Source organism: Euleptes europaea, chromosome 10 (genome assembly GCF_029931775.1).
Source record: "Euleptes europaea isolate rEulEur1 chromosome 10, rEulEur1.hap1, whole genome shotgun sequence".
Taxonomy (NCBI): Eukaryota; Metazoa; Chordata; class Lepidosauria; order Squamata; family Sphaerodactylidae; genus Euleptes; species Euleptes europaea.
In genome coordinates, this window is record NC_079321.1 from 40,404,024 (window position 1) to 40,429,341 (window position 25,318).

Sequence of the window (25,318 nt, forward strand, 5' to 3'; positions counted from 1 at the left end):
CAATTTTGATTATGCTAAGAGAGCAACCACCAACATGTACTAAACACTCTACAGTGGTGCCTTTGCCTTCAAGACAAGTAGCAACTGCTATAATTGCTACTCACCATGCTCGTTGCACCAGGTCCTGCTACTGGTTCCTTCATTTCCAATACATCGCCAGAAAAGTTTTGGGACAGATGGTCAGCCGGATGGCCTCCTTTCAAAGCAAAAGCCTTACTGAGTGCCGAAGTATTCTCTGGAACAGCTTCTGATTCTAACACAGTTGAAATTCCATTTCTGTTTGGGATGGGACAGGTATGATCCATCTGAGAAACAATCTCTTTAGGAGTCTCAACTTTTCCCTGTTGCTCTGTTTCGGTCTGGGACTTCTCGCCCATTGTTCCACGTGTGCCACCAATACCTTGACTGCAACAGTCCTGCTTCAGTATATCACGGAGGAGATCAGGACTTCTATTATCAAGCCAAAGACACAAAGCAGCATCATTCTTGTTTGCATCAACCTTTTTTGAAGCAGGTCTAATACCGTTGTTTGTATTTTTGGCACAGGATTGATTAGAATCCTCATCTTCGCAGTGTGTAGAATTAGCCATTTTAAGTAAATTTTGCATTAAAGCTCTTGTGCTGGTATAACTTAAAGGTTCATCCTCCTGCATGTAGCACACACGGCCATCTTTCATTTTGCTTCTTAGTATATTTGTTAAGCCTTCAGGTAATGTAGCTGACACTTCAGAAGAATGCACTAAATGTTCCTCCACTGGACTAAAATTAGGGAGCATTGCATCGTTTTGTGGTTGTTGCTTTTCCCTGATACTATTTTCAAAGGAAGTAGACTCCTGGTCCCGAATGTTGTCTTCCTTAGTTATTTGTTCCCCACCGTGCCTAACCAGTGTTTCATGCTCAGTGCCATGCCTGTTATCATACGTAGTGGCTACACTGGGAGAGAAATCTATGACGTGTTTATGGTCCTTATACTCTGTTGCAGCACTATTACCTAATTCTTCAACAGCTTCAACATGCCCTGTGCTGTTAACAGCATGTTTGTAGGTCTGCATTTTATCATGATAAGCTTCAGAATTAACAGTAATCTTGCTTTCTTTGCTTTCTCTAGATTTCTCCAGTTCTGATTTAGCTGATGTAAATGTTGGCAGAGCTTTAGAATTTGGTTCTACTGAATGTTGTTTGTCCTTGTTATTCTCAGTTACCTTTAGCTTGTTTCTATTCTGTATGCCTTCCTGGTCTCTTTTAACTTCCTCAAAGAAATATGCACCCTCCTTTTTTGGTGCTAAAGTATCTTTGCCTTGTACATCTTTTGCACATTGCTTTAAATAAGTAGAAAGGTCAAAATCCTCCATATGCTCCACTGATACATCTGTACCAATGTCACTGGAGTATATAACTGATGAAGTTTCCTTTGAATGTTGGTCACATGAGTGAGTAATTTCAGAACCATTTTTAATTACGGATGAACAGGTCTCTTCTAGGGTCTCTCTCAATCCACTTGTTTCCTGGATATTATCTTCCATCAGAATGTCGACTCTATCTTGTTTCCAGGCGCTACTTTCTAGTTGACTGTGTGGCAGATTGGTAACTACTTGTATTAATTTTCCATCATCTACTGCCTGACCTGGACCATGGTCCGATGATGACATTGCTAAGTCATCCTCACACTTTAGAGGCTTGCTCTGCTCAGTGCATAGGTGTCTTCCAGAAGGTAGATCTATCTCCGCCTGAACAATCTCTAAGATCGAACCAACGCTTGAGCCTAAGTAAGGGATTTCACTGCTTTGTCTTGAAATATTTCCACTGCTATCTTGTAACATAAGTTCATTTTCCAAAACAGGCTCAGAAGCCTGTTTGGCTTCTTTCTGCCTCGGGTTACTTTCCCACATACGTTTTTGAATACTTTCTTCAGCTACGTTTTGGCATTCATCAACCCTGTCATTTTCAAAGCACAGCAAATCATGTTTTGACTCTGAGTCCAAACTATTTTCACTATGTGCAGACGCCTGGAGCCTAGCACTTTCCTCACGGCGCTGTGAATAGTGCATTTCCATCACTTCTTCATCCTCATAATCAGTATCATCAGAAGTATTATAATCTAAATCCATATAATCGTAATCTTTAAAGTCATCCTCAGTGTCATCATTATCACCACCATGATTACCTTCACATACACTTTCACGTTCACTTTCATCCCCTTCACTTTCACCCTCTCTAATTTCTTCAGGTCCCACTCCTTTCATTTTAGCCTTACGCGACTTTAACAGAGGAGTTAGATCACTCACTTTTCTTTCTTTTTCCTGATCCTTCTTTTCCGCATCTACAACACTTTCTTCCACCTCTTCTAGGACTGTGTCTAGTATCCTTGCACTGAATGCTGCTGTGTTCATAGTTTCAACTGTATCTGTGTAACTTAATTCACTAAAGCATAGAATATTTTCCTCTTTGTTATTCAGGCTGACAGGAGAAGATTCTCCTTCCTCTTGCATACTTACTGTCTTCTCTACTGTTGCCATGATGGCTACTGCATTAATGTCAGGCTCCAAACTAACATTACCATTAACTACAAAGGTCTCATCCTCATCAGTTCTGGCCAAATTGTAATAATCATTGTCACTTTCTACTTGCGTAACATCACAGGCCTGCTTGCTGTGGTCTGCATGCTGAACTCTGCCCCAAGGGTCTTTTCTGCCTTTGTATTCATTCCCATCTTCTGACTGAGGAGGGCTACACTTGATTTCATGCAGAGGCTCAGAAGGCTTACTGTTAATATCTTTCAGAAGCAACCTGCCACATGAAAATGTTGCATTACTGTCACCCACAGAGTGTACGTTGGGCAGGTCACACTTAATACTAATATTAGACTGACTATCAGCATTAATCTTAAGAGATGGTCCATCAAGAATGTTAGGACTGACATTCTCTGGGGGCCTGGCATTTGTATCAGTGTAATCTTCCATAGGCAGCTCTGACTGAGTAATGATATAGTTTCCCTGAAGTGCCCCATTTTGTTTACATTCATTATGATTTTCCAGTAAAGAAACCCCATTGCAAGTGGTATGATTGTCACACAGTGATATGCTGCGTAAGTGTGCCTGGTCTATGAGTTGTTGTCTGTCACTTTCATCTACATAATTTCCCAAAGAATCACTTTCAATCTGTTGCTCCAGCAATAATTCATTAATGCAACCCGTTTTGTCTTCATTCAAGTCTTCACCAATGGTAAAAGTATGATTTTCTAGCACTGGCATACTATGGTTGTTGCTGCAGTATTTCATTGATGGATGATGCTTATCCTTTGTGAATCCCAATGCTGATGCATCTAGTGGACAAACACTAGATTCATTAGCAGGTTCTTCCAATGGCAGATGGTCACAGATACCCGAAAGCTCTTCTTGCTGCGGCTTCATGCGAACAGAGTCTTTTGGCAGATGCATGTCATGAATTAGAGTGTGATCTCCTAATGGTAAGGTGCCACTTGAATCAGTGAAGCCTTGCAAAGGAGATCTGTAGTTACCATCATTGTAGGTAGGTAGCAGCAAAGTGCTGTTAGTTTCTGACTTCAGTGTCTCACCTTCATTGCAATTCACACATTCTCCTTCAGTAAGTTTATTTAAAAGCTTATTGCCAGATTCCATGCTGGTGTATGAACTATGCTGAAACTCATAATTTACATCATTTTCTTTCTTTGACATAATTTCTCCTTTAGACTGCAAAACGTTAGAAATACATTTCTGCTCAGCAATGATCGGAAGATGTGAAACATCAGTGAATTTCTGAACTTCTTTATTTATAACTGAAGAATCGCTTATATCTAAAAAATTATTCAGAATGCCCAAAGAGTTGTTTTCATTCTCCTTTCTCTCTTCTACAGTGCAAATATTATCTTCATTTATTTTTGACGGAAGATCCCCTGGTGAATACTCTGAAAGAGACTCTTCAGCGTCACCAATACTAACATCTGGTTGCTCAGTTACATTTTCACACACTTCCGTTGGGATTCGTTCAGAATATTCTGGCAAACTTTGAAACACACTTCCTTTTTCAGGATTCTCATTTGTAGCGACCCTCCTTCCAGATCCACATTCCTGTTTACAAAATAAACTGTCCCCAGCACATCTGGACTGCTCTGAACCACTAGACACAATAGGAAAATAACTTCTCCCGGAACTATTGTCAGTGTGGCGACTTTCTTTGCAAGACTCCTTCTTGTTGCAGTTACTGGAAATATTCTGCACGCTTCTCTGCTTGCCTGCAGCACTGCTGGCAATATGGCTCAGCACCACATTTTCAGGCTGCTGCTGCTGCTCAAGACTGGGTGCGTTTGTGCTGACATCTGTGTCACAAAATTGCCCTTCGGTCCCACTTGCACTATATTCAGATTCATTTCCATGCAATAACAAACTGACAGTTTCACTTAAGTCACTGCAGTACAGAAGAAGTCTTTGCCCTGTGTTCGCATCCATGTAACTATTTATCAGTAGGTAAGATATGAATAACTTTTGAGTTTGTTCTGAACTGCGAGGCGAGACCTTGCTGGCATCAGAAGCATCTACGTCATTTTTACCATCATATCGGACAAATGGATGAAGTTCACAAGATGTAAGCAGTCTTGCAACCCTTTTAAAGGGGGGTGTTATATCACCCACATTAGGCATTTTGTCAGGTAGGGTGGCACTATTCAAAACAGTTGCAGTGTTACTATCTATTTCTCCACGCTGAGCAGCATTATCCAGGCTGATCACTTCACCCGTCTCTGGGATGTAAAGGGCTGCAATTTTTTGACGGCCATTTAGAATTTTGCATGCCAGCTCATTTGTGACCATGCCTTGATGTAAAGATGTGGATACAGGAAATATTTCACCACTGTGTGGCCAGATGAGGCCAATGACGGCTTGTTGTGCCTGCAGTACAAGCAAAGCACTACTAGAGGATATCAAGTTGCACTGTACGGCTTCATCTATAGTCAAACGCTTTGATGAGCTTGGACACTGGATCCCACCTGTCTGGACCTGGTGGGTCAGAATAGCACAAGCAGCATCCTGATCAATAACCCCTTCTTTCATAGCCTCTTCAACACTCATTCTGTGCCCTGCTTCAGGGTGAATTATGCCTCCAGAAAGGAGCTGAGTCCCCAAAAGTCTGAACATAGTGTCTCTCTCTATGAGTCCTTCATGAGCTGCTCTCTGAATACTTATCTTCCTTCCACATTTTAGTACTATTTTGCCTTTTTCTTGAAGGGTCACGGGTAACAGCCGCAAGCCTGTGTCTTTATGTATTACAGTTCTTTCAAGCAATTCTTCAAGGGAGATCTTTTCTGAGGTGTTAGGATCAATAAGGTCTCGGCACATGTCACATCTTTCCAGCAGGTGAGTATATAATCTTGCTGAAATCAGGTTCCTCTGGAAAGCTTTCTGCAAAGTCAGCTGTTCTCCTGTGGCTGGTATTGTTAGATGCCCTCTGGAAAGCTGAATCTCAAGAATTTTAAGAGCCAGGGATTCTGAAATTAGACCCTTTTCGAAAGCTGCTATAACTGGGAGAACTGTTACTTGTGATTCTGAAATGATCTTTTTAGCCTTCTGCAAATCTTGTAATTGTGATGCAGTTTGTTCATCAACAAGTTTACAGGCTCTGGCTTCTTCAAGGTCAAAACTCTTTCCTGCAACTGGCGAAATTAGACCTGATAAAATGAGCTGACTCTCAAGTAATTGAATTCCGGTGTCATAGTCAACCAGGCCTTTACAAAGTGACTGAAAGACTGAAAAAATCTCTCCAGTTGATTGATCAATGATGCCAGCTATGACTTTGTCCACCTAAAAATGAGTATAAAATATGATATTTTTCAGCATTTTAGAGACAGTAAAGAGTTAAATGTTTAAATTTTAATATTTATCTGTGTACCGTGCTTACTTACCGAAGCTGGAGCAAGACTGTGAATGTTAGCAGTTCAATGCAGAAGTGATCTATGTCAGTGATTCACAGCACACGGAGTGATAAAAGATTGAAACATGACATGCACCGGTGAACCAAAAGCCTATACTCTGCATACATCGATAGGGTTAGTGGTAGAATACAGAGTAGATGATCATACAGTGAGCAAAAAGGGACATGTACCTGAAAGGCAAACTGTCATGCTATATATGTGCTTTGTGAGAAGTTAGCATATTCAGAAAACAGTATGAGATTTAAGAAAAAACATGCATGCTATTCATGTTTACAGCATACAGCACTTTTACGTAGTCACTCAACATACAGAATCAACTACTGTACCCACTCAAATGCATTCCGAGATTAGCTTGCAATAATTATCATTTGGAAACAAGACTGAAAATCTGTATGCTAAGTAGTTCCTTTTGCTGTTATTTTGCAACTTGTTTGACATTCCAGAGTCAGTAAACATTTTTTTTAAAAAATACATTAACTCTCCACTCATTAAATGAACTCTCTCACAGTTACTGAGTGTACAGGTTCCAAATGATGTACTCATCTGAAAATTCTTCTAAAATACTGCATACTTTAAGGAGATACCTCTAGGAGAGCACATGGTAAAGTATAGTTTATGGAACTTCCAATCAGTGTCAAGTTTCTGAAGCATAAACGTTGAAGACAATTGAAAAGATGGTTTTTAAAGAGAAGGGTTAAGTGGTATATGATTTTTTGCTCTTAGTTTATGCAAGGCACACAGTATAAAAGCTTGTTCATATATTCTCTCGGTACCTTCCTTTTTAAAATTTACCAAACTAGAATTCTGACTGCATAAATATATTGAAAACCATCATTCATTTAGTACAGGGTCAGCTATTCTGATACACACAATTCAGTGAAGTTTTTTTTTCCAGTATTAATACATAGTTACACAACCATGCAATAAAACAGACTAAAAAGAGCATATATTACAGCCAGCAATGTAACACAGACTGTATGCTACCTTCTCATCCATGTTTTCATCATCTACATTTTGCTCCTCCTGCAACTGCTTCAAATCTTCATGAGATAACAGTTTATAACCTTCCTGCAGCGAGCGCATGTGGTTTTCCATTTCATTTTTCTCTTCATCTGTCAGTCTACGAAAACAAAAACAAAAAACAGATGTAGATCCAAGTGCTTGCTGCCTTTTTCATTCATCTCTACAGAAAAATAAAGAATGTTAATGACAGTAAAAACTGATTTTTGCTTTTGTTAAACTGAAAACAAGGTTTCATGAAAGAAATAATCAAGAAGAATTCAAAAATATTTTTAATTACAGGTTGAGTATCCCTTATCCTGACTGCATGAGACCAGAAGTGGTCTGTATTTTGGATCTTTCTGTATTTTGGAATATTTTGGAATTTTTGCATATACATAATGAGATATCTTGGGGATGGGACTCGGGTCTAAACACGAAATTCATTTATGTTTTATATATACTTTATACACATAGCCTGAATGTAACTTAAAACAATATTTTAAATAATTTTGTGTACACTGAACCATCAATGGCACTGCTGAGGGCCTGTGAGTAATGCCTGCATGCCGGCTCAAAAGGTCTGGTTTTCGGATCAGTCCGGATATCAGATGTCCAGGTAAGGGATATTCAACCTGTAGTACATGCTAGCACATATTTGCAAAGCAGAATAAAAGATGCTTCACTAAGGATATCAAAGATGCTTCACTGAGCCACACACTATTAGGAGTTCCCAGGGGTTTCTCCCCCCCTCATTAGCAGTGGTGCTGAAGATTGGAGAGGAGTTACTGGAGAACAGGCTATTTAGCACTTTATTCCCATACCCCTCCAGTTACTTAATCTGCACTTGCAAAGGTAAAATTAGTTAGGTGAGGAAAAGGACAAGTACCTTTCCTTACACATATATCCACCTCATGACGGAGAATGGGATTTTTGGAGCTACCTGCAGCTTCAGAGAAGTAATTTAGGAAAACACTGAGCATTCCCTACCATAGTGACCCTTCTGAGACCTTTAAAACAGCCATGTGTGTGCTACTGATTAGCTTGGGGGAGGGTGGTTTCCACAAGGCCAGCCACCAATCATTCACCTCAGGTCAAGTTTTACCCAAAGTGCCAACCCAAGATGCAGTCATGGGACACACAGGGTTGGATCCTATGACTTCCTTCCATCCAATTTTCCTCCACAGGAAAAAAAAAACCTTGCTTCAACAAAGAAGGAGATTTCACTATCAGAAGAAGCCTTTTTCAATCAGAAAAAGTCATTCTACATCTGAGGAAGTCTTTCTCCCTTGAAGGAAGACTTATCAGAAAAGAGCCATTAGATCCAACCCCAATGAACATGTGATAAGCAAAGGCCTACACTGTTTCCCCTTTCACTTTGTTTTATTGCAACATTACCGAATGCAAAAGCACAGACCACTTTCTTCACCCCTCTTCCTTCATAAACATAAAACTGAGAATGGCTCTGAGGAGGAAATCAGGTATCTATATGGATAAAACATGTTTGGGCTTGGGAAACAATAACAAATATTCACACGCTATTTAGCACTTTTGTCAGATTGATCCAGTAGCCTCTTGCTCACGTGGAAACAGCGGTTACACCATTTGCTTAAATGGAAGGGATGGCTCTGCATGACTAGACAGAGAACCAAATGGAGGGGATCTGCCTGTGCTTGCCATTCCTGTGAACCTCTAGACCGGTGCAGCTAAGTATACAAACCAATGGGGTAATGTATTTCATGCAAGCCCACTACCTACCAAACAGGTCACTATTATTCTTATTTTACATACAGAAGATGGAAACTATAAGAGAATGGAGTGACAGGGGCCATCCCAGTTGAGAGCTTGAATTTGAAGCCTTGGGCAGAATACGCTCAAAGGAAAGCACTGTTAGGTTTTGTAGGAACTGTAGCCTGCATACTGATTCTACTCCCCCTTCCAAAATGCAATAACCATAATGAACGTACTTATCGCTATGTTTGGCTAAAAATGACTGTGTTGTTTGCAAAGCCTCTGATATCTGTTCTTTCTTGGCTGACAGCTCATCGGAAGAAATCTGAAAAACAAGAAAGTATGTTCTGATTTCCCCAATTCCAATCTAGCAGTTGGGGTGGGTGGGTAGGAAATTACTTAATCCAAAAAAATAAACAAAGGGTTTCAACAAGGGCAAATGAGAGACACGTCATATTTTTAACAGTTATCAAGGCAATTTTAGGGAAATGTATTGAAATAAGACTTAATTGTTTAGTATTCTTGTTTCCTATTAAGGAGTTTTAAAAACTTGCTTGCTTAAGAGTATTAGCATCAATAAGGTTACATATAAAAGGTAGTTCTTGGGGGGCTGATAGCTATGATTAATTTTCATGAAAATACAGGTACTTGTCAACATTTCCTAGCTCTTATTCTTCTAGACAACTTTATTGTAAACATTTTTCTTCTCTTTATTTTAGATTGTTTGCAAGTAGCACAGTCTTACAAAGCTAACACCAGCCCAGGCAGGCAACATCAGTTTTTGTTTGGTTCTCCAACACATACGCCCTCAACACCACTGCAACTGAAGACATCTTTAGCCTTGTTCTCAAGTTGCAGGGAATGCACATATAGTCCATGTACAGTGCACCTGATTTTTCTTCCTATGTAATTCTCATATTACATTCAACACATGTACAGCTGAACATGTGATTTAAACCCCACATTTATCTGGGTATCAGTACCAATTGTAAAGTGAACACCCAATGGCTCTTTCTTATACACAGGTGTATGCACAAACATGCAGGCTGTATGTGTTCAGTGTAACATGTGAACAGGGCTTGTGTAACTCAGAACTTTATATTTTCATCTTTTTATCATCAGTTGGTCCAATCAAATGTAATTTAATTTGTGGTTTTATTTTCTGTGAGAGCCGAAATCTAACCCAGACTGTATTCAGACATCACACACAACCAGTGTTTGTTGGTGTTAAACACAAACCTGATTTATTCTCAGGTTCATACATTCCCTAGGGTCCCCCTCCCCCTTCCCTCGCACACCAAGTTTTGAACAACAAATTTCTGGTCCAGTTCTAATTTGTTGTGCCATCCAACTGGGGTTTCATTTCCAGTGATTAGGTTTCTAAACCACAGTTCAATCTTGGTTCAGAATGTGGGTTACTGGAAAAGAACAAACCCAAATTTATTCAGATACCATAACAAAATGTAGTTTGATCAAACAAGGATCTCTTCAATCTCATCTCCAACATGCAGGGGGAAGAGAGCATGGAAAGAGAAGAAGAGAAAGGGAGGGCATGAGTCCAATAATAAATCAGTCATACTTATTGCAAACTTTGGTTTGTTGTGACTCTTGAATGGGTCCTAAGAGTCTGATCTTTTGTGTTTATCTTATTCCAAGTTAGGAATTCTCAAAGATACATTGCTACAAATTATCTTAAATATCAAAACAAAAATCTGTTTAGAGCCTCCCAAGTCTACCTAGGGTAAAGAGATGAACCAATTATGATCAATCTTGCTCCAGAAAAGAATGAATCAAATAAAAAAATAACAATTAAAAAACAGGGCTCTAGCATATGCCTGTACGTTTCTATGGTTGCATGTTGAGAATTGTTTCCAGTGTGCAATAGGAGCGACTTTGACTTTTTGTTTGCTGTTATACTGTAGCATTCATTAGTACTGGCAGCTTAATAATTGTAATAAGCAACATGGTGCACAGAAGCTTTGATGAGGTGAAAAAGGCCTCGTTTAATCTTCTGAACTCCAGCCCTGCCTTACCTGCAAGAATTCATGGAAGTGAAACTAAGTAGACCAGACGTCACACAGAATCTAAGGTAGTCAACTTTGTCCTAAGATTTTTTTCAAAGAGATGCATGGGTACATGTAAAGATTCCTGTATTAAGGGGCAAGGAAGTTAAAAATAATACCTAAATTACTCTTGGGTACTGGGGGAGGGAGTGCCTTGCTCACCGAAGGCATCCATTGCTGTCTAATCGGCATCCATAACAAGCTCCAGCCTTAAGCTGGAGCACTTACAGATGTGGGAGGGGGGAGGGGGAAACCCCAGCACTGGTCGGCCCAGCAACTCACATGCTGCTTTCTGTGGCCTGCCCCCATTTGACCAGTTACATGATGAACTGGAGGGGAGGACAGCTGGTCAAGCTCCAATTTGGTTCATGGTGTGTCTTTAAAAAGTAGGGGGTAGAGGCAGGCTGGGCATTTCAGAGTCACCTGCCAGTAAAACAACCACAGCAAAATGTTCACGCGCCCCTTGCAGTAAAGCTAGTTATGCTTATTTCAGATTTTCCATCACATACTCAAAAGTACTAAATAAATGTAGCCTGCACAGAGACTACTTCAGGCCACAATAAATTAACTTTTCTAATGGAGGCAATGACTGCTCTATCACCTCCAATTTTCTGAAAACCTAGTTTTCTGAAGGAACAATGCCAACAATGCAGAAACCCATTAAAATTATCTTCAATGAACTGCCAGTTTTTACTAGGCATGGACTAAGAAGATTCTTCTAGCCAATACTGAGGGTGGATTTAATATATTTTTTTCTTCATCAACAATGTCCCATTGTTTATCACAAGTTGCTTTAAAGTTAGTTAGGATGTGCTGATGGCTGCCAACTAGGAAGGCTTTAAGAGGGCAGTGGACATGTTCATGGAAAAAAGGGCTATCCAAGGCTACTAGTCAAAAAGAATTCTAGTCATGATGCATACCTGTTCTCTCCAGTATCAGAGGAGCATGCCTATTAGGTGCTGTGGAACACAGGCAGGATAATGCTGCTGCAAGTCATCTTGTTTGTGGGCTTCCTAGAGGCACCTGGTTGGCCACTGTGTGAATAGACTGCTGGACTTGATAGGCCTTAGTCTGATCCAGCATGGCTTTTCTTAGGTACTTATGTCTTGTCCTTAGATATGTATATGAATGCTTTGTTGGATGTGGAAAAGTCCTCAGTCATGGAGGCTATGCTAGACTGTGAGAGTTATATATATTCAAGATATTCCCCATAAAAGGGATACTTATTTACAGGCACTGATTGCCCATTTTAGTCTAGAAGTTCAAGGAGACACTGTGGCTTTCTCTGTGGAGTGCAGTAGGGAACTTATATGTCTGAAGTATAATACATAGATCTTTTGCAGTCAAAGTGCAATTCTCTCATTCATTGAAAGAGATAAGTCTGATGATGGCACTGAATTGCCATGATGTAGGTTAGTACACTGTATCACCGTTATAAGCTGTAGCAGGTATATCCATCTCTCCCTTTCACCCTGGGAAGCTACACTGTTAAAATAGGTGTTTTACATACTGTCTTCAAAAAAAGGGCCACTCTGTTTCTTATTCCTGCACTCATTGGAAGAAGGGTTGGATAAAAATGCACTTGAGTCAAATTTTTGAGGGGGAAAACACCATGCGCTTCCTGAAGGTAACAATTTTAAATTCGTATATCCTACTAGTTCTTTTAGGAACTTGATTTGGGAAACTAGTATTTCCGGTGCAGTATGAGACAGTAGGTCCTACAAAATAGTAGAATTTTATTATTATTTAAACAGTAAGAACTGCCAGAATATTGAAATGTGCTGGTAAGTAAACCACTCAGCATGAAAAATTATGTGAACAATAGTATTGGAGCAGGAAACACAGGTTTGGATCCAACGGTTCCCTTCTGCTAAGTGAAGAATTTTCCACTGGAGAAGCAGCTTTTCTTCCAGCAGAAAATAAGGTTCTACATTTAGTGGAAGGGAAACATTGAGTTCAACTCACTGGCATATGCTCCATTAAGCACCAACTTTCATATCCCTGCTCACAAAACCTTCTTATGTTTTTGTATTTCTTCAACGTTGCACCGTTCATGTAAATAGACCATTTGTGTGAGTACCCTCATGAAAATCAGAGTCAATACTAAAAACACACCCTCTATCTCCCAGAGGAACTATGTGCTCTTATCTTTTCCTACATGCTGTTGAGGACAGAAAGTGCCCCTTTCCATCCCATCTACCAGCATTGCCTGCCCTGCATTCAAGATCCACACAGATAGAAAAACTGGACATAATCTAAATGCTTAAAATTGAAATCATGTAAGCCCAAGCTGTGTGATCGATTTCCCACCAAGATCCAGGAAACGCTGCATGAACGGATCGCAGACACTGGATTTTACATGTACACATGACTATTCAAATGTTCTGTGGATGTCCAACAGTGCCAGAGGTGGAGCAGGAATGATGTGCAGAGCAGGAAAAGGCACCCTTGCTCTTCTAACATACCTGGGGAGAAGGCAAGAGAGAGTATCATCCATACTAGACATATCTAGCTGGCCTCTTCCTTCCCCTCCTCCCCTGATTTCTCTGCCTGGATGTACTGTGCTGTGCTGTTGTGTTGTTGTACTGTTTATTGCTATTATAATGATGTAATTACTTTCCTGCTACAGTGTTGATGTTGTAATACGTTAAGGTGCTAGGGTTTTTATGGTTAAATTCTATGTGATATATAAAGGCTCTACATTGTTTTAGAGAGATGTTAATCGCTCTGAGCCTGGCTTCTGCTGGGAAAGGGCAGCCTAGAAATCAAATAAATAAATATATGTTGTTACTTTTTTCCTTCGATGTTGCTTTGCATGTAGTCTTTCAGAAAAGCAACAAATAAATGTAAATCAAAAAGGTCGTGTTTATTTTGAAACAATCAACACACTTTTGCTGGATTCAATGCAGGGCTTCAGTGTCATGGGGCTTTCAAAACTTGCTGCTATGGATGAAAGAATCACTTCTGGCTCTTTAGCAGACACAAAGAACAAGGTGTAAACAACATAGGCTAATGGAATTGGTGCTATCTTCTCTCACGTTATTTTAATACCTGTTTTTTAAGAAAATCTGCTTTTTCGGGCATTTCTCCTTCACCTTTGCTGAGACTCTTGGTGATATTTGAGACCCATTTCATTAACTCCACAGCCTTCTCAACATGTTCTTTCTTTTCTTCTTCCATTGATTTCTGATAAATGTGCATTGTAAAAATATATATATATTAAAATGGCTGTGGCATGAAACTATAGCTATACAAGAAAAAATCACATTGTCAAGCATACTATGGCCAAAGATGCAAGATTTACAGTGGCTCCATTCTACTGTACCGTAATCTATGATTACGTAATTCTCATTATGCAGGATAATTTTTTAAAAATCATAGCAACTAGGAAGTATTAACCAAACTGATTCATTAAAATGTTTGCAGAGATCAAAACAGCCTTTATAGTACATATTTACACATTCATTTACACTGCTGATTGAATTCACATGACGGAAACCTCCCAGAAAAGCAAACTGAAACAAGCGTTGGCATGGAGAACATTTATCAGCAACCTTCTTTAGAAGTATGGCCAACCCCAGCTAGCATGCTACTGAAGAAGATCCGAACATCAACCATAAAACACTCAGACGCTCTGAAGCCAATATAGCATGTTTACAAGTTTTTCATTCAAAAGTCACTGAAGAAACCCCCAGAGAACTACCATGCTTTGACGATTTTATAGTCAACTCTATATTTTCAGTTTTCAATTTTTAAAACCATAAAAAATAAGACGAAGAAATGGAAAAACAGTTAGAAAACAGTAGTCATGTTAACAGGGGCATTCCTCATCTCTGAAGTCTCTACCATAACTGAGAATCTTAAATGCATGTAGCTTTAAAATCCTTGGGCAAAAGCACTCTAACCTTTGCCCTCGCAAATAAATATCCTTTTATATAACTTTATTCAGGTTATTAGTGTAGACATTTTGCAGGTTCATTTGTGCTCATGCACAAATGTAAGTACTCTTACATCCTACTTATTTTAAAAGGAGAGTTACTTTCGTGGCTTAGTTCCCTTTTTAATTTTGAAAGAAGTATGTCCCTTGTTTGGTTGAAGCACATTATATCATATTTGTTAGTATCTATGCAATTAAAACACATTGCTTTACTTTTGAAGATGGTTAAAGATCAGTTGGAATGCCCCCCAAAAAGTATACTCACACACTATTATCCCAATGATCCCAGTATTTTTAACATAGTAAAACAGCTGATATTGTTTATACAAACCAGGAGCAATCAAAGTTTAAGCACATCAATGTCCCATCCTTATGACAGTCATACAACAGTTACAGACAAGGATCAGCACTAATTCTGGTATATACAGAAACCTATTCACAAAATAAAATCATAGCACTTTGCTTTGTTTCGAAATCGGCCTTACTTCTCACCTTCACATATAAACATGCCAGGGAGAATAGTTTCTACGACCTGTGTAGTTTCTGGATGGGGCTGTTAAGTATTACAGTCTACTGTTAAATTATTACTTTGAGGCAAAATAAAGGCTAGAAATCCCTGAAGTAACTGGATCAGCTACCTCTAATAATCGTAACCCAGTGTGGCAGTCAAACACAGCTCTTTGTAAGGCTTCTTTATATGTCAGTTTCTTTTTTGTCTTGGGACACATAATGATTTTTAAGTAGAATTTGTCATCTTTCATCTTCGTAGCAGTGATAGCATCAACAATGCCATTCTTAATAGCATCTTCCATCGACAATTTAGAATGGGATTTTGGATCTATCAGCCCGCCAGTCAAATGTTGGTACTCTAGACACCGAGCACCCATTTCCTTGTCTAGGACATTATTATTCATTGCTTCAGTTGCTGACATAATACTCTTGGTCACGGGATGGATAATGCCAGTGAAGGCCAGTTCACACTGCTGAGTGTGCTTGGCAAATGCTTCATCAATTAGCTCCCTCTGCAAGGCCTCTGCCACACTATATTTCTTTCCAGTGCAAGGATCAATGATGCCGCCAGTACTAGCCTGAGCTTCAAGGCACCTTAGTGCTGTCGTCCTATCCAGCAGGTTTTTGCGAGCGGCTTTTAGAAGAGGCATTCTCTCGTTTGTCTCAGACAACCAGACACCAGCAATGGGGCTATTCACGTCTTTACATGGCTTGGAATTGCTTAGTAAAGCATCACCAAGCTCGCTGGCTGTGATTTGCCCATCCTTATATTTACTGACCAGCGTCCTGTCGATTTTGCCCTGACCTAACGCTTCATCAATATTAAACTGCATTCCAGTTTTCATATCCGTCAGTAGAAGATAAGAGTTTCCTTGGGAATCAAAGCACGTGGATTCTTTCCACTGGAATTCCTGCCCAGAAAGCTCTAGGTAAGTACTTTTATCTATCAGGGCCTTTTTATAAGCCTCATGTGAGGTCATTTCAGTTCCGGTTTTAACATCTACTACAGATATTTTATGCATTTTTTCTGCACATGGGGTGGTTATTTTTCTCTCCCCAACCGGAAGCAAGAAGCATTTGCTATCTATGTCAAGCAAACACATCATCAGTAAATCCTTATAATACATGGCTTGCTTATTATTAGGATTCTGAAAACATTTTTTATTACTGGAAGGTTCATATAAAAAATTCAGCATAGTGTTATTTAGCAAGCCCAGCTGTACTGCAGCCTCAGGCGTAATTCGCACACTCCTCACAGGATCAATAACTCCGCCACTTGCAATCTGGGCTTCAATAATATTTTTACCCTTTTGCCTTTCCAGGAGTCTAGTTTCAATTGCCTGATAAACAGAGAGTTTTCCCCCAGAAAACTGATATCCTAGAACTGCTTTTTCTGCCTCAAGCAGTCTGCTTTTGTATTCATGATCAACAAGCCCCTTGGCGACTGAGTCATCAACAGAGTATTTTTGCCCTGTTGCAGGATCAATGATAAAGCCGGTGGCTGCCTGAGCTTCTAACAGTGCTAATACGAACGCTTTTTCAATTATCCTTCTCTGAGCTGCGGAAGGAAATGAGATCTTGTCTTTGGTACTTTCAATGTACAATCCAGCTATTGCTGTAGGCTTGGTTAAAAATTTGTCAAGGTTTTTTTGAACCTCAGAAATGGCCTTTGTCCCTGAATGCAGCTGTTCAGCTGTGCCCATGTCTAGTAGCTTGGCTTCAATCAACTGCCTGGCAGTGACATCATGTCGGAGACCTTGAAATTTGATATTATCATACTCAGAAGGAATCATGTCAACCTCCTTGGCTTTCTTTTCCTCTAAGAAGGAACGCATCTTTGAAGGATCTGGACTCCTAAACCCTTCTGAAGATCTGTATCCCTCAGGCAGTCTTCCTTCATTACCAAAAGTCTTGCCATTTTCTTGATCTAAGGCAGTAACTTCGACATGCACGCCATACTGCTGGCTGTTCACTCTCTGTAAATATGAATTTTTGACACAATGAAAGACTTTGTGTGTGTGTATATATATATATATACATATGTATACATATATTTAGAAAATACATTACTAAGCCTATCACCAAGAAAAATACAGGATATGAACACTAGAAATCAACTAATTTTATTGTATTGACAGTATGAATGTATTTGAGCAGTAAAGTTGGTTAAGCGGAAGAATTGCTGGATTAGGGAATAATTTGGAAATTCCCTCCCCCACTCTCAAATCCTCCCCCTCCAGAAGTATATATTCTCTAGCGTTTAAACAAGCTAATGTACTCTTCTTCAGCCCCTATCTTTTGTTTAAATTCATCTGACTCTCAACTACTGTCAACATTCTGGGCCTACTGGAGCATATTCAGATGTGATTGGGGTTTTTACTTTTGGTTAATATAAAAAGTCATATTTTTCTGCATACCCGGTGAGTTCTTCAACTATGTAGAAACCCTTACATTGTCTGCAGGCTGTCCTGGTTTTACTGCTGTCCATGATTGGTACAGGGGGCAGCCACTCTACTATCAGACATAGTCATGGGAACTCAACACAATACAAAAGAAAAAGTATTTCCTTTGAATTATGCAAATAAAGGCTACGTTTAGTAGATATAAGTGTCTCAGGCAGATATGAGCAACCTGGTTCCTTTCTTTCTTCAGCTGATGAAAACACACTTAAGCAATCAAAAGCAAATCCCCTTAAATTCAATGGAACTAACTCCCTGGTGAGTTCATTTAGGAATGCAGCCTTAAAGCAGTTTCTCATACCTGCATGTACACTGCAATAATTGGCATAATTTTGTTGCATCTGTGGGCTAAAATAATATTATCCAGCATCATTGGAAACCCATGAATTTTCCTTGTGTTGGCCATCTAATGTCTATCTAATGCATCCTCCTCTGATCTTGATGGAAATCCCAGGCTGGGGGAAAGTTGCTGGGGACAAAGTGGAGGGTAGTGAACAAATAACATGTTCATCTTCCTGCCTGCTCTAAAAACATATCATCTTCATTATGTTAAATAAATAGTGTTTTAGGGAGTGGAGGATCTATTGTTTACCTACACTGATAAGAAATTTCTGGATCTGTGTAAATATGCTTATTGCATATAATTTCAATCAATGCATACGATTTTGATGTTTTGAATTTTGATGTTTTCAACAGATACGATAATGTAGTAATAGCATAGAAGAAAAGCATTAAAGGCATTTAAGAACAGAATGCTAAAAACAGCAATATCAAATGTCATCAAAATGTACAGGGTACCTCCAATGGACGCAGGTGCTTCCCTAATCCAATTTCACAATTGTCTTCATATTTGGAACTGAGAAGTTTGCTGTCTCTTAGTTTATCTATTTCTGAGATCCTTGTGCCTGGGCTGGTCTTATCAAAGGTTATCTCAAGCTGTGTACTTGTTTGTGACACATATTCAGCATAGGATTGTTGGCTCGTCCCATTTTCCTGCGAGTGAGTTATCCCAGAAAGCTGGAACTGCTTCTCTCTTGGCAAGGAATCATTAGCAACCCCTTGCAACTTCTTTGCAACTAGCTGCTCGGGTTTACAACCTGCAGTGCTTATTTCAATTTGCCTCCTTCTCAATAAAGGAGAGGTGCTCGTACACAGGTTAAGTTGGTCAAACTCTCTTCGGGAGGCATCTCCCATGTAACTATACCCATTTCCCTTCCACCCAAAGTCCAGCCTGGTGTTATTATTGTGGATCTCATTCTGAAACAAGCGCAGCTGATGGCAGTGCTCTCTTTTCTGCAGGTCTATCTGGTGCTTCAAGTTCTCCACTGTACGTCTCTGGACTTGCAGTTCTTCTTCTAGCTTGCCATATTTCTGCCAATATTCCATTTCAGCATGCTTCCCTTGCTGCAGCTGCTCACGACACTTCTGAAGTCTGTCTTGGAGATCTTCAATTTGAACCTTGTACATGCATATGTTCTCCTGAGCCATGTGTTTTTCTTGCTGTAGAGCTATGCATTCCAGCCTTATGCCTGATATGTCATTTTCAGTGATGCTGTGGGATTCCAAGAGTTTCTCAAATTTCTTTCTAAACTCTTCCGCAGAGTGCTTAAATTTAATGGACTCTTCCTGAAGCAGAGCCACCTTTTTGCGTGCAATCTGTTCATCTAAGGTCTTCTGGTGGAAATCATCCTGCAGCTTCTTCAACTTGCTTTGGAGATCTTGAATATGGGCTTGCTTCTGCTGTATTTTCTGATCACTCATCTTCATTTCCATGGTTAATGTACTCATCTGGGAACTTAGGTTCCTGACCTCCATGTCAGCATTGACGTTACAAGCATTCTGTCTGTCACACTTGTGCTTAAATTCATTGGCTAAATCTTTAGTTTTGCTTAAGTCACCTTCCAGTCTCTTGATTTTTTCCAAATGTTCTTGCTCAATGATTATCTGTTTGTGCAGTTGTTCGTTTGTGACACGCAGCTGTTCTTTAAAACTATCAACCAGGGCTTTTAATTCATCGTTCTTTCTATCAATAATTTGTCTCTCAAGAATTATCTTCTCAGATTCAGACCGCACTTCACTCATCACTATTTTGCTCTCGCTATTCCGCCTGCTAAGCTCCTCAACTTTTTGTTTCATTGCCTCTACCAAGTGATTGCTTTTTGCCAAATCATCAGTCAGTTGTTGGATCTTGCTTTGGTTTTGTTTTTCTTCTCTTGTCTTTTGCAGCAACTGTTCCTTCATTTTTCTGAATTGCTCCTGCAGGTTGCTTGCTTCTCCCCTGAATGAAATGGTTCTCTGTTCAGCTACAATTTTTTCCTGCTGGAGAGTAGTGAGCTGTGAATTCAGCTGCTGAATAATGATTTCAGTCTGGGTGTGTGTTCTCATCAGCTCATCTAGCTCTCTCTTCAGTTGTACCTTTTCCCTTTGAAGCATCCTCAACTCTTCCTCATAATTCAGTTTTATTTTCTTAAGATCCGCTGCTTCCTGCATCACTTCTTCAGCCTTGCCCGCTGCTTTGTGCAGCTGCCTATCAAGCTCTTTCAGTTGATCCAAGTATCCTTGCTCAACCTGTTCTTTCTGGTCCAACTCTAGTTTGAGACGCCTGAGAGAATTATTGGCATCATCAAGTTTCTCTTTCAGTAAACGAGCCTTTTCTTCAGAGGACAATTTCTGAAGCTCAAGCTCATTCAGTTCATATTTTAAATCTTTAATAATTTTTTCAGACTTTTTGTTAGTAAATGTTAGCTCATCTACCAGTTGCTGGAATTCTTCTAAATTCTTTATTTCTTGATTTCTCTGAAAATCTGTCAGATCTGAACCCACTGGTAACAGTGTTTCTCTCCCTAAGGAGCATCCTATTACGGTAATCTGCCTTTTTACTTCAATAGTTTCTTTTTCCCTTCGTTTGTTTTTCACTAGACTGCCTTGAAACTCAAGGTCTTGTTCCATTTCTCTTATTAGCTTCATAAGCTTTTCTTCTTCAGCTGTTTTCTTCTTCAGCTCATCCATTAATGCCTTCTTTTGCTGTTCCAAATCATGAAGATTTGTGTCTTTCCTTCTTAGATGCTCTTCAAGCGTCTTTCTAACCAGGGCACTCTCCTCTAATTGAATTCTGAAAGTCCTGAGATTCTCTTCAACTATACTTCTTTGAGCCTCTGCTTTCAAAGTGAGCTGCTTCATACGATCCAACTCCTGCTCTGAATCTTCTTTTTCTTTAACAACATCCTCTAGCTCCAAGCGATATCGCTTTGCCTCTTGCTCAGCCTTGGCTTTCTGGAGACTTATCTCTTCCACAGTCTTCTGCTGTTTCTTCAACTCATTTTCAGCATCTCCTTTTACTTTGGGTAGTTCTTCTTCCAGTTGGAATTTCTGACTCCTTAGCTCCTCCAGCATCTCCTCAAGTTCATTTATTCTTTCCATAAGTTTCCTGTTCTCATTCACGACTGCCTTTTGCTGTGCCTCTAGATCAGAATATTCGCCCCGTACCAACACCTCCTTATTTTTTAGGATCTGCAAAAAAGTAAGGTAAAGAATCATTGATTCTATCTTTTTATAATGTAATCTTGAAGAATTCTTGCAATTTTTCAAACATACAATTGTATATACTTACGAAATCCATCTACAGATTGTCAGGAACACAGAGTGAGCTATTGCCACCACCACCATCACCTTCAGTGAGCAGCCATTAAAGAGAAAGCTGGATGAAAGAGTTCACCAACTGAAGTCCTCAAGAAGAATCCTTTCACTCATTCAGAACAAGAGCTATTTCTAGTGCACCCATAGAATAACTTTTCAGCAAAAGATATCCAAGAAAAAGCACTTCAGCATTTTATGGTTAGTCTGAGTAGCAAAAGGAGAATGTTTTAGAGCCTATAGCCAAACATGAAATGCTCATTACTGGGGAAAGACCTTTTAAAAGCAATAGTGACCCAAAAAACACATTAAACTAGGAGCAGGGAAACCACATATAAATTCATGCTTAGACTCTTTCCTGAACAGAAGCCAAACATAAGGCTCTTCTTTTAACAATAGTCAAACACAATGGGACATACAATGCATATTCCTTCCTTCCCTTGTCTTTTGCAGCCAACCACTTCATCCGAAAAGTTGCTCCTGAGGACCCATTAGGAACAGCATAAGATACAGAACAGGGTCTACAGCTCAATGGTGAAGTCTGTTGGAATGTAAAGTCCTCACCCATGCCTATATAAACAGAGAGCCTTCCTACTTGGCTCAAGTTCTTCTTTGGATCCAGCTACTGGTGTCTGTATTAGTCTCTGCTTGTAGGCATAAAGTCTGTGACACTGGAACAGAAAGTAGGCAAAGGTAGTTTTACTACCTAGCTCCTTCTGGACTAAATGATGCCCATACAACCAGCACACAAACAAACAATGTCTCCTTGACCTCTGACATTTGTTTCATTTGGACAAAGACTTTCTGGGTTTTTGATTGTTCTATAATTGCTGCTGTCTAGAGATACATTATGCAACATATTCGTTTTTCCCTCTTCACCAGAAGGACTGTGCATAAGTACATGTTTAAATTTTTGCTTCTCTGTCTCTTTGATTTCCCTATTGTCTTTCAGTAGCTTAGAGCATTTTTCCTCTTCCAATTTTATGCATACACTGTTAGAATGTTTTTCTTGACCATGATCTTTATTCAGGCTTCTAGCATGTGACTTTTCTAGAAGGCAAGCACGTAGTTCATTTTGTCTGATTCCCATGGGAAAATCTCCTGGCTTAGCTTATTTTTTTTCATCACCGGCTCAGAATTTGTTTTTGCATCTCTTCCTATGTTCTCCTTGAGTGAAGAGTTTTTCTCACATTCTGTTCCCTTTCATCAGCAGCTTGCATTGTCTGCCACAATGTTTTTGTTTGCTTTCTTATTTCTCTCTCTTCTTTCTCATTTAGAGGTTCATTTGCATTTATATTTACACACTTAGAACATTTTCCAATATTGTCATGTTCAGTATTAAACATCACAGGAACTACCAAGATTTTGTTGCTTGTATGCGGAAATCTCCCTTTAACATTTTGTCCCCTACTATTGTTCACCCTAATATAACCACTTAAATCATTATCAGGGCAAGATTCTTCTACTTTCAGCAGGCTCTCTGGATTGTTTGCCTTATTGTTAGTGGTTTCTTTGAGCTGACAACTTGCATCCAATGTTCCTTTTCCTGTTGTCTGGTGACTTCCTTTCCACAGTTGCACAGCATCTCAAAAGCTCAAAATCTTCAGCTACTTTACCAAATTTCTGCAATTTATCAACCAAACACTGAGCCTTTCAATTCATATTAAAGGTACCATCATCCTTACGGGGCGGCAGGGGGGTGGGGGGAGCAAACCACATTCCAGAAAAGCCTGCATGCAAACTTACTCGCACTGATTTTTTTTTTAATCTCAGAAACTGTCCTTACAGAATCCCCAAACCACTTCTTTAAACTTTCAATTTTTCAAAGCTGTTTTGGGATTTGGAACAAAATTAGGTAAAAAGGATAAGCTTCTATTTGTAATACTCCCTCCCTGAACAAAAAACCTTCAGGTGAGATTCACAAACAGATTTTTTTTTTTAAATTGATGCATTTAAAAATCAGTTTAGGGGTTGTCTGAAAAGAATCTTCCAGAAAAGTTAAAACTGCACTGGCTATATTGATATAGCATCTTCACTGGCAAAAGACAGATATCAGACAAATGAGTCCTCTAGCAGAATGAGCATAATACGTTAAACCCCCAAAGTAGCAAACTGAAATCGCCAAGGCAAGTCAGCAGAGATTCTAAAAGTTAATAGAACACCAAGTTAGTAAATCACCCTTTTGCCACAAAGAACAAATGCAACAGAAAGAAATATTGGGGGGGGGGGGTTAAAATATTTTAAAGAAAGTTGAAGAAACCGTTACAGATATGAAAGAATTTAAATAAATTCCTCATTCAGATTTTGTAAGCTAATGTTCACATCCTGTGGAGGTGAGAGGGATACGTGGTCTTTCTGAACCATATAAAAGTCTTTTTTTATCTTTTCTGTGCGATTTTTTATGATCCAATATTCTGGAACATTTTTTTTGCAGACTACAGATAATCCATTTTCTATCTATTACATTTGAATTCAGCACCAAGGAGCTCACATTTTAACATTACACTTTGATCTGTAAAGGACAGTAGGATAAGAAGAATGTAGGCCAATATTATCTATGTATCTGTCAGATATGTGAACACCAATCTTAAAATCTGAGCTAAGTTTTTATTTATTTATTTATGTTTCGGTTTGTATCCCACCCTCTATCCCCTGGCCCTAAGTTAGTTGCTTTGTTTTGCTGTTCCCCAGCCAACATCTGTTGACTTACCTCTTCCTCTTCTAGCCTTTTCAGGGAGTCACCAGCAAACTTTATGTACTGAGTCATCAAGGTTACTAAAGCTGTGTAGCGCGTCCGTAAATCCATGAACTGCAACAAAGAGGAAACATGGCAAAATAGAAAGCCATACATGATTTTTTTTAAAAGTAATAATATTACTTTAAAGAAGTAATATTCCGAAAGAAAAAGGACTGGGGGGCTTTAGAAATGCACCATGTCAGTGTGATAAATGGGGGTGCTGAGTGGGCTTGCTTTGGGGGTAGCAGGTGTGGAGATGCTTTCAGGAATTAAAGGCGAGAGACCAATTCATCACAGAATTAACCTCCTAACCACTTTCACCCTAAATCACTTTATACGGTACTGCATGCCACTAAATCCCAGCAGAGATTTCTGCATGAAGCAGAGACATAATTCAGGGTCCCAAAGAGGCTACAGGGTTACAGCTACATCCTTGCCATAAATCATTATATTGTGTCTTTCATCTACACTGTTTAGAACCAATGATTATATTCAGCCTTGCATTCACTCCATCTCTATCACAGTGATGGATGAGCCTACAACAAACATCAATCTGTCAAGACCCACATTTTAACTTATGCTGCATGCAATGACCGTGGTCCCCGAGACCATATCTGCGGGATCTTTTAACTCTTCAGAGCTCTCTCCCCACAAATTGCAGACACGCAGTAATGTGGATGGGTGAATCCCTACACGGGCAAAATTGCTGAAAACAGCCTGAAAACATGTTAACCCTACCCTTATAAACACATGAAGCTGTTTCATAGTGAGTCAGAACACTGGTCTATCATGGTCAGCACGGTCTACTAGGCAGAGGTCTTTCACACCACCTACTACCTGATCCTTTTAGCTGCGGACTGAAGCTGACAACTTCTGCATGCAGGCACTTTGTCACTGAACCATGGTTTCTTCCCAGGTTGAAATTCTCAATGGATCTTGGGGAAAGGGCTTTCCAAACACCTGCTGTGAAAGATCTTTTAAATGGAAAGGCTAGGATTTCGACATGGGGCTTTCTCCATGCAAAGCATACACTCTATCACTGAGCAGTGACCTTCTTCTAAATTCCAGACACTGGCCACAATCCATTCCACAAGTGCACACCAGTAAATACTTAATATGAAATGTATGGACTAGAAGAAGAACACTGGGATAAATTAAACCCATGCGACATGGCAGAATGGATACATTCATAAGTGCTAGTTCTTTTTTCTTATCTACTTGGTGCAACAACATCCAATTTATTTGACTTGGCCACGGGGAAAGTGTAAGTTAAGCACTGAAATAAGCAAAAAGTCTAAAAAGAGA

General features: G+C 39.5%; 1 protein-coding gene across 1 annotated transcript in view; it reads right to left on the minus strand.

Annotated features, from left to right (window-relative positions):
* DST (dystonin) overlaps window positions 1-25,318 on the minus strand; it is a 389,172-nt gene that overhangs the window by 155,697 nt on the left and 208,157 nt on the right. The window contains exons 35-38 of the mRNA XM_056856095.1: window positions 23,987-24,085; window positions 13,789-13,923; window positions 8,911-8,999; window positions 6,929-7,064 (exon numbers count right to left, since the gene is read on the minus strand). Of these exons, the coding sequence (XP_056712073.1) occupies window positions 6,929-7,064; window positions 8,911-8,999; window positions 13,789-13,923; window positions 23,987-24,085 (459 nt within the window). The remainder of the gene's footprint in view (window positions 1-6,928; window positions 7,065-8,910; window positions 9,000-13,788; window positions 13,924-23,986; window positions 24,086-25,318) is intronic.